The 12795-nt window shown below is 34.6% G+C and overlaps 1 protein-coding gene across 2 annotated transcripts in view; it reads left to right on the top strand.

Annotated features, from left to right (window-relative positions):
- MYOM2 (myomesin 2) overlaps positions 1-12795 on the top strand; it is a 75369-nt gene that overhangs the window by 46761 nt on the left and 15813 nt on the right. For both annotated transcript variants that reach the window (XM_032682614.1, XM_032682615.1), the window contains exons 21-29: positions 2322-2500; positions 2670-2784; positions 3376-3532; positions 3634-3740; positions 5582-5626; positions 6091-6227; positions 10947-11091; positions 11198-11257; positions 12717-12784. In XM_032682614.1, coding sequence (XP_032538505.1) covers positions 2322-2500; positions 2670-2784; positions 3376-3532; positions 3634-3740; positions 5582-5626; positions 6091-6227; positions 10947-11091; positions 11198-11257; positions 12717-12784 — 1013 coding nt within the window. The remainder of the gene's footprint in view (positions 1-2321; positions 2501-2669; positions 2785-3375; positions 3533-3633; positions 3741-5581; positions 5627-6090; positions 6228-10946; positions 11092-11197; positions 11258-12716; positions 12785-12795) is intronic.

Genomic DNA, 12795 nt, shown 5'->3' with positions numbered 1-12795 from the left:
ATTCTCTACATTTTATAGCTAAATTCTTCTGAGTTCGTAAATCTTACTGTATGGATTTAATGATATGACGAAGCTGTCAACAGCAAAATGTTTAATCTCCTGACCTTAACTCACTTTCTGTTAATTACATTTTCATATCATCTTGTAATATTTAGTATATATGCATCATCAGTTGAACAATTGTATTTCTTAAAGAAAGGATCTGTGATTTATACTCTCTACAGTGTTTTCAAAACGTTAGTGAAATTTCCTAGTGTGTAAGCAAGTGAAGATTATCCTTCATTTTAAATGATAGAGAAAGAAATCAAATAAAAGGCACTTTCAGGAAATGAGGAGAGTGAAATTTCCATTTTCATAATGAACAATCTGACCTTTTTAATCTTTGGCTGATTACATTGTTCTCATTATTAAATGAGATGAACGGACAGTATTGGATTCCTCCTGCTTAAAAAAAAAACCACCAAAAGTAAACAGCATTGCTCTCACCCCCTCCCCTCAAAAATAAATCTCCAAACCTTTTATAATATTTCAAAAGCTTTTTAAAATACATTTTAAAACAATGTCTTAGAAGTAATGAAAAGAAATAATTGAGATTTAAGACTGCGAGAAAGAGCCTGAATCTCTTCCCTGACTTACAAAAGATACTGAAGACTAATATAATGTGACTGCAATATACTCCCAGTGTCAAAGAAATAGTCTTTCACCTTTTGATATGGAAGGGAGATTTCCTTTGAAAGGCCAAAGCCCTTTGCAGGATTTCCAGCATAAGTAACAGATTCCTTGCCCAGAGTTCATAATTATTTCATCCTTCTGCAGAACTTGCCTTAGATATCTCTGTGAGTTTCTGTGAGTTAGCAATGATAATTAATGGATTATTTTATATTACTTTAAATAAAATGAAATATCTAGAGTCTCAGAATCCTAAGAATAGAGCATACTTCATTACAGTTTTCCTTCTACTGTCTAGATTTCTAGCAGGTGTATTTGAAAGAGGAAATTTTAATTATCTGTGTATATACAGACATTTAGTTTGGGATTCTTAAAGAACCCTGAGGGAAGGCTTTAGGTTCCTTGAAAATTGCAGTCTTTCCATGAGAAATATGGTATTTACCCTTATAAGGACTGCAACAATTATTTAATATGTTTCTTTTCTGAAATGTGTTTATCCACTTTGGAGAAACACTTTCCTAATGTTTTCTTTTTTTCCTTTTTATTTGTTGAATATCATCCTTTACAAAATTTATGTTCATTCATCACTGGTTAACATCATGTAGTCTGGAATGGCAGTTAGATTTATTTTTAAGGTTTTCCCACTCTTTTCTTTTCTAATTTTTTTTTTTAATTTATTTTAAATAGTGAGATGTGCTGTAGGGAAAAGTAATACCTTGAAAACAGAGAAAATCCCTAAGTCTCAAGCACTTTCAGCTTTCCTTACTCTAAATCTAAAGCTAAGAAGCAAGTTATGTTATTTGGCCGAATATGAGTATTCTGTCATGGGTGTTTTGAACATGGTAGGAAACTGTCGTGATTATGCCTTTACTCTTGATATTTTTTACCGATATAAATAAATTTCAAGAGTATAGTAAAAAACAATTACTATAAGTTAAACTGAATGGCATTAGAACAGTTATGTGAAGGAGAGAGAAAGTATAGTAGGGAGAACATAACCTGGTAGCTGTAAGTGTATAAACTCTCATTTGTAGAGCATCATGATGCTTCTGGTGTAAATTTTTCTCCTAACAGATATAATCTTGAGAAGTTCCTCCTGGCTATAACTATCCAGTTCATAATAAAAAAAATATCTTCTATCATGGAATGAGAAGCCTAAAGTCCTGAGACTTTAGAATGAGGATCTAAAGTCTCCTGGTGCCATTGGGTTTTGGATTACTCTGAAAGATCAAAGCTCATGTATAGCAACAAAAAAAATAAAATTCCCATGTTAAATTATGAACCTGAATCAGACTCAGTGAAGTATCTTTGATGTAGGGATGGTGAATTAAATAATAGACAAGAAGCCTTGCCTACTTGTTGGAAAATCTTAATCTGCATGGATCTTCCACATGATTAACTTTCCCTTAAAATAGAGTTACTGAGATCTAGCTAAGCATACTAATGTCAGTCACTATATAAAGCAGATATTGCTGTATACAGACGTGAGAGGAAAATGACCTAAATACCACGTGTACCAAGGTTTATTGGAGAGGATGAGATTTTTGAAAGCAAACACATTCAAAATTGAAGAGGTACACTTTGGCCTTTACAGGAACAGTTTGAAAAACTTCATTATATTAAGTGAAGTTCCGATATTTCAAATATCTTAGGTCCTGCCTATGATCTAATGATTTGTGAAGTTAGAAATGCATCACTGGTTCTTCTGTGGAAAGCTCCTGTTTATGAAGGCAAAAGCCCTATAACTGGGTATTTAGTGGACTATAAGGAAGTAGATGCAGAAGACTGGATCACTGCTAATGAAAAACCTACTTCAAAGCGCTATCTTAAGGTAACATTTTCATTACTTACTATTAATTCAAAACTGAGTTCTAAAAACTTCTGATTGAGTGCGGAAAAGATATATATTTGAACTTTGGCTTCTGCTAACATCTTCATATAAGTAAACAAAGTAGTTTGGATTGTTTTTTAAATTGTCTTCGCCCTTTATCTTGTTCAAGGTCACTGATTTACATGAGGGTCATACCTACGTTTTCAAAGTTCGTGCAGTGAATGATGCTGGGATAGGCAAGTCATCCGAGATATCTGAACCAGTGCTTGTTGAGGCACGGCCAGGTAAAATGAACTGTTTAATTTCCTCTGTCTCTAAAATGCTAAAGTATTTAGAATTGAATTTAATCAATCTGATCTGATATTCTATCACAGATAAGTATTTCAGGAGTTAAGAAGCTCTTAGCCTTAAAATTTAATGAAAAAATCATGTAGATACAGAGACAGTGATAAGAATTTTTACTTAGTACAGAGATTATTTGATAATCAGTTATTTTAGTTTTTGTTCTAACAAAGGTACTGTTTGCTGTGACTGAAAAAAAGTATGAACAAAGCATTTATTAAAGCTTCAAGAGTAGTAATAGATTTGGTTTATTTAAATTTTTCATATCTTCTCATATTCAGTTACATCTTATTGATGTGTTTATCAGTAGGCATTTATTAGTTTTAGCATTCTTTATTTTGTGTGTAGAGTAAGAAACTTGATAGTATATGTTGTTGAGTCAGAATGTGATATAAACCTGCTTTAAAACCTGTTGATAAAATCAGTATCTGTTAGAGAAGATGGACAAAATTTGCATGGACTTTAGTAATTTATGAATTGCATCTTGAAAGAAAAGTGCAGCCTTAGGCTTTGAGTTGATTTGTATTTTGCAGGAACAAAAGAAATCTATTCAGGTGTGGATGAGGAAGGTAATATTTACCTGGCTTTTGAGTGTAAAGAAGCTACAGATGCATCTCATTTTGCATGGGGTAAATCTTATGAAGAGATTGACGATTCTGATAAGTTTAAGATTGAAACAGAAGGAAATCAGTAAGTCATACCAATCTATCAAATTATTAGAAATTTGTCATGTTAAAAAGCTCAATAACATGTGAAATCCAACTAATTATGTTCTTTTTTGGTGATTTTAGTTCTAAGCTGTACTTCAAAAATCCTGATAACTCAGACTTGGGAACTTACTCTATCTCAGTTAGTGACACAGATGGGATTTCATCTAGCTTTGTTATGGATGAGAAAGGTAAGGTCCTTAAAATCTGAAGTCTTACTTCATTGTATCATGTCAAGTGCACTAAAAAATGCCCAAGAAAAAAAAAAAAGAAACCTACAGCTCTCACATTCTTTCTTACATGTTAAGGAAAAACAAAAAAGACTGCAAAACAAGCTTCATGAGATTACTTATTTTTCTGATTATAATAATGATGAAAGCTGGGATAACTTCAGGAAATATATATTTTTTTTAATATAAAGAATATGCCAAATCAAAATTGTTTTCTTTATGCTTGGATTATAATGGTGTTTGTAAATGTCTGTTACACTTTCAGTTGGGCTTGGGGCTCTACATGCAGTTTCACACAACCGAGATGCAGGAAATTAGTGAGAAAAAGAATGATACTTTAACAAGATCTGAATACATTGGATCAAATTATAATTTATCCTACATTTATATTAATTTTACTTTATTTCATTGTAGCTATTTTGCTTCATTGGAGTTGCAATGAATTTGCTTGAGTCTGACTTTGTTTTGTCACTGAGAGGTGCTAACATAAAAAGCAAAGAGGAGAGTTTGCTATTTTACGCAGCATAAAAATTACTGCGGTGCTTTCCCAGTCCTCAGGCTGTAATTGCTATGCCCAATTCCTTAGGCGTGAAAATTCCTCTGCTTACCATCTTTCTAAGTCATCTAAGGAGAGGAGGTGAGACTAAGTGTGAGTCTTACAGTAGGCAGGACTTTTATTACTGTTAGAAACTTGTCAAACCACCCTTTCCAAGTAGGTGTTGAGAATAAATCCATGTGCAGGCAAAAAAAACAAAACCAAAAGGTTCTCCAGGACCTGGATGATTTCTGAGGACTCTTAGTCATTACCAATATCTGCTTCTAAGGAAGATAAACTTGCAACATTTTTAATTTTCCAATGCATTTTATCATGAGAACTGCCCTCTGGCTTAGTTTTGAAGCATCACTCTTGAAATGTCTCCATAGATGTTGTCACCATCAGTTCTACCTTTGAAGGATTTTTTGTTAAGAACACTGAAGGTGTTTCCCATACCCCACTTAGCCCATGTCTAACTTGGTCATATCTCTCATTCAAAATTACAATTTTGTTTGTACTGGATCCCTGCACAAGTTTCAGATTTTGCATCTTAATACTGAAACCTATTATTCTACTGTTCGTTTGCTCCCTAAACTGCTATAAATTCTCCTATAATTTTGATCGATCCTTGACTATGTCCTAAATCCATGTTAACTTTCTCTGGTCTTTATATTATCTGTAAATTTGGAATTGGCAGTAATATTAATTTTCCAAATCTTTATTGGTAACTAATATGATAAATAGGATTAGTATGAAAATCTGACAAAGTGATTTCTGGATTCTCACATAGCCTTCCTGAGGATCTAGTGCATCAAACAGAACTGTTTTCAGACTATCCTGAACTCAATCTTGTGTAAAACAGTAAAACAGAATTTTCAGGAACAGTATGAGAAAGGAAGTTAGCAGATAAAGGAATCTCATACACTGCTTAGAAGCTATTGTTTTCCATCTTTCTTTAATATTACTGGTTTTTAAGTTTAAAGTAGCTTTTGGCTCTTGTTAAATTTTCTCGCATAAGAAAGTATGCCTGAAAATGCATGGAATAGGAAGACTTGCTAAATCCATGTATGAGAATTTTAAGTTTTCTAAATTTTATTTTTTAGTCATCATTTTCTGAAGAGAATGAGGTATTTCACATATTAAGGAGAACACTTTGCTTATGCTGATATGTGCCTTCCTTGACACTCATTTGACTGCATTTTGTGGATTTGACACACTTCAGGTTTTTCAGAACAAATTAAAACATGAATATTTTTCTTATTTTCAGAGCTTGAACATTTGATGGCATTAAGCTATGAAATAAAGAATCCAAGTAAGTTGAAGATCTGAATCTGTGTGGTATTCTAGAAGAAATATAATAACATACTAATGACTGGAGTTCCAAAAATATTTTTCCTGAGATAATGGCAATTGCATTTTTCATGGCAGCTTCATTTTTCATGGAACAACTTACTTCCTTATCTTTCAGTTTGTTTAGAGGAATATTAGTTGACATTGAATAAAATCATCATTCCTAAATGTCTTTGAAGTTTAACTTTGTCAATAGACTATAGGTTGTTCCTAGACAAATTCTTACACAATGTGTAAGCTGTAAATTCTTTTCTCTCTTAAGAAATTAATTTAAAAATTAGCCAAAGACTGCATTAGAGGCCTTTCCCTGCATACGATTTATTTGATATCCATAAATAAAAGGGAGTTCCTAGTATTTTACTACAGTATTTGCATTTCTCACAAGGTTTCATATGTTATTGACTTTTAATCCTTTTCTTTCTGTAGCAATACCTCTGAAATCAGAATTAGCCTATGAGGTTCTTGAGAAAGGAGAAGTTCGTTTCTGGATTCAGGCTGAAAGCTTATCTCCAGATTCTACCTTCAGATTTGTTATTAATGATAAAGAAGTTGAAAACAGTGATGTAAGTACATATTGAGTATTATGTGTAAGTGATTTTGTTTAATAAACCCTTATGCAATAATAGGTATTCTATTGTTATAATAGAATCATAGACTCATTTAAGTTGGAAAAGACCTTTAAGATCATGGATTCCAACAGCGAACCTAACACTGTCAAGTCTGCCACTAAACCATGTCCTTAAGTGCCACATCTACATGTCTTTGAAATGTCTCCAGGGGTGGTAAATCAACCCCTATCATGGATAGCTTTTCCAATGCTTGATAACCTTTGCAATGAAGGAATTTTTCCTAATATCCAATCTAAACTCTCCCGGTGCAACTTGAAGCCATTTCCTCTTGTCCTATTGCTTGTTATCTGGGAGGAGAGAACAACCCCCACCTCACTACAATCTCCTTTCAGGTAGTTGTAGAGAGTGATAAGGTCTTCCCTGAGTCTCATTTTCTCCAAATTAAACAAATTCAGCTCCTTCAGCCACTCCTCATAAGACTTGTGCTGCATACCCTTCACCAGCTCTGTTGATCTTCTCTAGACATGTTCCAGCACTCACTGGTATGGCCTCACCAGTGCTAAGTACAGTGTGATGACACTGCCTTGGTCCTGCTGGTCACACTATTTCTGATACAGGCCAGGATACCTTTGGCCTTCCTGACCACCTGGGCACACTGCTGGCTCATGTTCAGCAGTTGTACCAGCAGCATCCCCTGCTCCTTTTCCACTAGGCAGATTTCCAACCACTCTTCTCCCAGCCTGTAGCACTCCATGGGGTTGTTGTGATGCAAGTGTAGAATTGGCATTTGGCTTTGTTGAACCTCATACCTTTGGCCTCAACCCACCTATTCAACTTGTCCAGATCCCTCTACAGAGCCTTCCTACCCTCCAGCAGGTCAACATTCCCACCCAACTTGATCCCCTCATCCAGATCATTGATAAAGACATTAAACAGGACTGGCCCCAGTATTGAGCCCTGAGGAACACCACTTGTGACCGGCCACCAGCCGGATGTAACCTCATTCACCACCACTCTGGGCCCAGGCATTCAGCCAGGAATCAGTGCACCCATCCAAGCAATGAGCAGCCAGTTTCTCCAGGAGAATACTGTGGGAAACATTGTCAAGGGCTTTACTTAATTCCAGGTAAACAACAACAGCCTTTCCCGCATCCAGTAAGTGGATCACCTTGTCATAGAAGATCAGGTCAGTCAAACAGGACCTGCCTTACACAAGGCCATGCTGGCTGGGCCTGATCCCCTGGTTGTCCCGTGCATATTGCATGATGGCTTACAAAATGATTTACTTCTTAACCTTCCCTAGCACCGAGGTCAGGCTGATAGGCCAGTAGTTTCTTGGATATTATAGTTACTTATTACCATGTTATTAAGATGTGATAATACCTGAAAAGAATGCCAATATTTAACTTGAATCTTTTTTTCAGTATAGAATTCCTGTTGCACAGTGAGCCTACTCATACCAGAAAAAAAGAGCAAGGTTTAACTCTCAGAAATCTGTGTTTATTTTGGGTAACTAGATGACCAACAGTCAAAGAGAGGAGAATTTAAACACAGAGCACAAATATTTTAGAAAAATAGCTCAAGAAAAACGCTGCTTCAAGTACAGTTTTTTTAAATTGTGGCTTACAAACTGAATGGGCATTAGAGCTATGGAGAAGAAAGGGTAGGCCACCATCTTGCATTTTTTTAGCTCAAGGAAGACCTTTCATACAAATGGGCACAAACAAGCTTTCAAATTGGGCTGAGAAGCAAACAAGGTCATGCCTTTGCAGGGCAGGAGCATGGTTCATCTTCAGGTCATAAAACACAGCAGTGGGAATACATATTCCTGGGAGGAATGCAGCTGTTTGAAAGATTCAGTTTATTCCTGAGAATGCAATTCCTGGTTTGGGTCAGAGACGCTTATCAGCATTTTTATACCATAGAAAAGCACAGAGCGTTTACTTTAATTACATATTGACAAGTGGAAGAAGAAGTATTTCTGAGTAAAATACTTCTCTGTTCTTCTTGCTTTAAGAAGTAATAAAATATAGCACTAAACCCCTGAATATTAGTGCCTAGGATGTATTGAAATGGCAATACTTTGTCTTGGCAATGTTTGTGGAACAGAATGAGCTATTTTTAGTTTGCATATGTTTTGGAAGTGTTGACATCAGAGAGTCTTGAAGTGAAGCTGCATTATTTCACCTCTTTAATTAGTAACCCACAGGTGACATTTACGTTTGGAGACTGATGATATTTTTGTGGAAAGTCGCATAGAAGTCTAATATTTATGGTGCCCATAAAATCATTGAACTTCATCTTGCTGCATAATGGCAATAGTTAGAAGCCTAATTGCACTCTAAAACCTGTCTGGAGACTGGGCTACAGTCACTGAACATGTTCAATAGACCATTATGCTGGTGAATTGTGGCCTGATTCTTGGCGTTGGCTGAAGTAATGAATTTTTCCTGCTAGGTCCTAAAAGGGAACGTTTTTGCTAAGATTTAAAAATAAGCTGAAACCAGAATGAACTGAGCCCCATTTACTCAGCTGTCTTTTAAATATTTTAATATTTTGTTTCCTTTATCCAAAAATAAGAGAGTAAAAAAAAAGAAAAAGAAGCTTTATAAAGGATCAGAGTAAAATATACATCTGGTTTCCCCCCCCCCCCCCCCCTTCTACTACTGGCAAATTTAAATTTAACATTTGCCCTGAGATCTCATGAAGTAAATACCAGTGCAGTCCTTGACCTCTGTGGGCAAGAGATTGTAAACCGGAATTTTAATTTGCATTTTTTGATAGTTTGGGTAAGTTTATAAATGCTCTTTTTAACCTACCTGGCCTATCTCATTAACTCTTAAAGATGAACTCTTACATAAGTAGATTTTGTACTTAATTTCCTGATTAATTCTATCTTGTCTTATTCTTTGATATTTTCTTTTGCACTATGTATGGGAAATAGCATATCCATGAACATTTCTCCCTGTTATTTTTTATAAATATTATACCTCTGTTTTTTCATTTTAAGCCATTTATTTAATAAATTATTATCCCGATCTATCTGTTGACTACTGTTTTGTTAATTCCATATACTTGTCTTCATCCTTCAGTTACCTCACTAAGATTTAGAAGATTTGTATATTTGAGAATACCGGTACTGAATGCTAAATATCTTGACTATGTCTACACTGTTCTTCCAGACTTGTTATCCATACAACAGTGAACCTGTTTTTGAGGCTGACCAAGATGTTTCACTCAAAGCTAAAGCAGATATATCTGTGGTGTCATTCCTACTATTTTTGTATCGGGACTTAGAAGTTCTTCCACTTAAGGAAGGTCCTAGAGAGTTTAATAAGTGACATTTTTATGAGTGGTTTTTTCACCTTTCTTCTTTCTTCTCCTTCCCTAAACTTTATCTATCTGTGGTTTTAGTACCATTTTTTACATTTGGAATCCAATAAACAGGTCAATAAAAATATTCTATTTATAAGGCATCATGTCTCCTTTTAACAGTATCTATAATAAATTTATCACTAATGGGGTCTATAATAATTCACTGCATATAACTCCATCTAGATGGTGACATTTATGGCTTTGTGCCATCACAAATGGAAGTTGGTGTGTAATATCCTTGGCCACACCGGTTACCTAAATGTATTCACCAAGTAACTTCTGTGGGTTATTCTCACTTAGCTTTAGAAAATTGTTAGTTGAGATTCATAAAACATCACTGGTAGTGGGGGACACAATCCTCATGGCTGGAACTCACTGAATAAAAGAGAATATTATTTAGTAAAAAGTGCCTATATCTAAAACAGTACCTGCAAATTTAAAACATGTATTTTGCAAGGATTGTCCAATATTTGCTTGCAATTTTGTGTTTCTTGATGATGTCTGCCAATAATTTATCTTTCTGGAATATTTAATAGAAAGCAAACACATAAAGGACACAAACAATGAAAAATGTATTTAACTTTGAATTCAAGTCAATATTTGGTATTTTGAGTATTCTGCAAACAGTTTAGTGGGTAGCTATATGTTCTGACAGAATTCTACCACTCTTTTACTGGACTTGGTTCACCCTTTTTGGTTCCCAAAAGCTTTATTGGTTTTGCTCTAGTTACTTTTCTCATGGTCTTTCACTTTGTTGTTCTTTGAAAATCACACCTAACTTTAAATGAGAAAATTGTTATACTCTTCCTAAATAACATTTTTTTTTTAGTGAGAAAATAAGATCCCCTATTGAGTTGATATGTATGTCTTGGATATTTAGTAGTAATGAATTTTTGGATTTGTTGTGGTGGATTTATTTGAAGATCCACATTTGTGTCTACAAACATAATATTTCCAGTTATTTCTGGACTCTGTTAGGAATAGTGCTTCAGCCTAGCAAATCCCCTTGTTGAACTGGAAGCTGTAATGCAGCTAAAGGCTGGCTGTGTAGGTTCTTCTTCAAATATGCACAGTGCCATAAACTATTGTTTTCAAATCCAAACCAGCTGTATTATGATGACTCCAGGATTCGAAATGCAGCTGCACACAGAGATTTGTGTTACCACTGGGATCTTGTTGTACAACGGTAAATACAAGCACACCCCTGTTTCCACAGTTTATAATTAAAAGGACACAGAAAATCTTGAGTGTGGAGGCAGGAAGATGAAACATAATTAATTCGATGGGGATCATAAGTAATTTACACTGTACTAAAAAGTTATTATTTGTTTATTTCAGAGGCATAAAATAAATTGTGACCGTTCAAATGGCATTATAGAAATGATGATGGAAAAATTTACAATTGACAATGAAGGTACCTACACAGTACAGATTCAAGATGGAAAGGCCAAGAACCAGTCCTCATTAGTTCTCATTGGAGACGGTACGTTCACTGAAACATTAAAACTTTGATGAAGAAGTGAACTTCAAATATTCATTGAGTAATTTTGTGACTCACTTATTTTTCATTCACCTCTTCTAAAATTTAGCATTCAAGGCAGTATTGGCTGAGTCTGATCTCCAACGAAAGGAATTTCTCAGAAAACAAGGTAAGACAGAGTAGATTGGTGACTCTAGGGCCGGTTTGCAGCTAATGATTAATCTCTGGTGAGTAATAAGTGCTTACAGCTTCCATTCTTCATTAGGTGAGTACATTGTACAATTTAAGAAGATGCTTGAACCCTTATTGGATCTTATTTTCCAGTATTGTCAATTTGTGACAGAACCTTAACTAAGTAGAGAAATAGAGTGGGAGCCTTCAAAAGAGGTTATCTTTGCTCAATATTAATGAGAAGTGTGCCTACTGTAGGCTCTGATCCAACCAAACATTTAATCCCCTTTAGTTTTGAGCATACAAATTATCTGTTCAATACAATTGACAGAAGAGTAGACAGCCAAGAAAAGTAGCACCACACAGGAAGATTAAAAACTTGACCATGTGGTTTCTGTCCAGGCAAAATTCCAGGAATTAAATGTATATTGGTTGCATAGTTTTTATTCAGTTGTAGGGTTTGTTATATACTTGTTATCGATATAGTTTGCAGTTGAATGAAAGAATTACTATTGGATACCTAATTCAGAATTCTATCACTGTGAAATCCTTAAAAAATTGAGCTCTGGTTTGTAATTTTCACTTGTAAGCAAATGGCTATTAGGATGAAAGTAACAATGAAAATTAAAAACATTTATTCTAAATAACTTAAGTAAGATTTTCTATGGAACCAATGTAATTTTTTTTTGAGGATTGTTTGAAATTGATTTAGGAAAGAAATTATACCACTTGCAGCATAAACTTACAAGATCTTTCAGTTTTCAATGATTTAAGTGAAAGTTGGAGACTTTGCTAATTCCCACATCTGGATATTGCAATTATGGGCCTTGATCCTGCAGACATTAAAACATTGACATTTACTGAGATGAGTAAGCACAATAACTTCAAAAAAGGATATATATGCCAGCAAATTTTCATCAGGATGTATTTCTTTGCAGGATTAGAACCTTAGTGGGGAAAAGGAATATTTCCTGTTTTGCTTGTAATATATAATACATTTTTAAACTTTATGTTATTTGAACAAATAACATCTGGCATGGGATTTTTGCTTTGAGCATTTAATAGGGTGTTTGGATACTTTTGTTTAATCTCCAGTTGCTTTTGCATTAGGTAAATTGTACACTTGTTTGTAGCCACTTTGTTTCTTTACCTAGTCGGCAATTTGGAACAAACATATCTAGTAAACTAACTTGTCTCACTCACCATTTTACATTTTGGAATACTATATGACATACAAACAGAGATGAGACTCAGCTTTCTAAGCTGTAGGGTAGACAGCTGGGTCAGTATGATAAAAACTTACTGCAGGATTTTCCTTCAAGTGCATGAGTAGTTCAGGAATTTGCTCTTTTTCTGGTGTAAGGATGTTATAATTGTCATAATTTTTCTTCCTTTCATCAGATCTCTCTGATACTCTTCATTCTATAACATTGCTTTAAAACAATTTTGTTTCTTAGGTCCTCACTTCTCAGAGTTTTTGTATTGGGAGGTTACAGAGGAATGTGAAGTTTTGCTTTCTTGTAAGGTAAGGAAGTA

This window comes from Chiroxiphia lanceolata, chromosome 3, assembly GCF_009829145.1.
Source record: "Chiroxiphia lanceolata isolate bChiLan1 chromosome 3, bChiLan1.pri, whole genome shotgun sequence".
NCBI classification, from domain to species: domain Eukaryota; kingdom Metazoa; phylum Chordata; class Aves; order Passeriformes; family Pipridae; genus Chiroxiphia; species Chiroxiphia lanceolata.
Note: the sequence above shows the minus strand (reverse complement) of the source record. Positions and strands in the feature narration are given on the sequence as shown.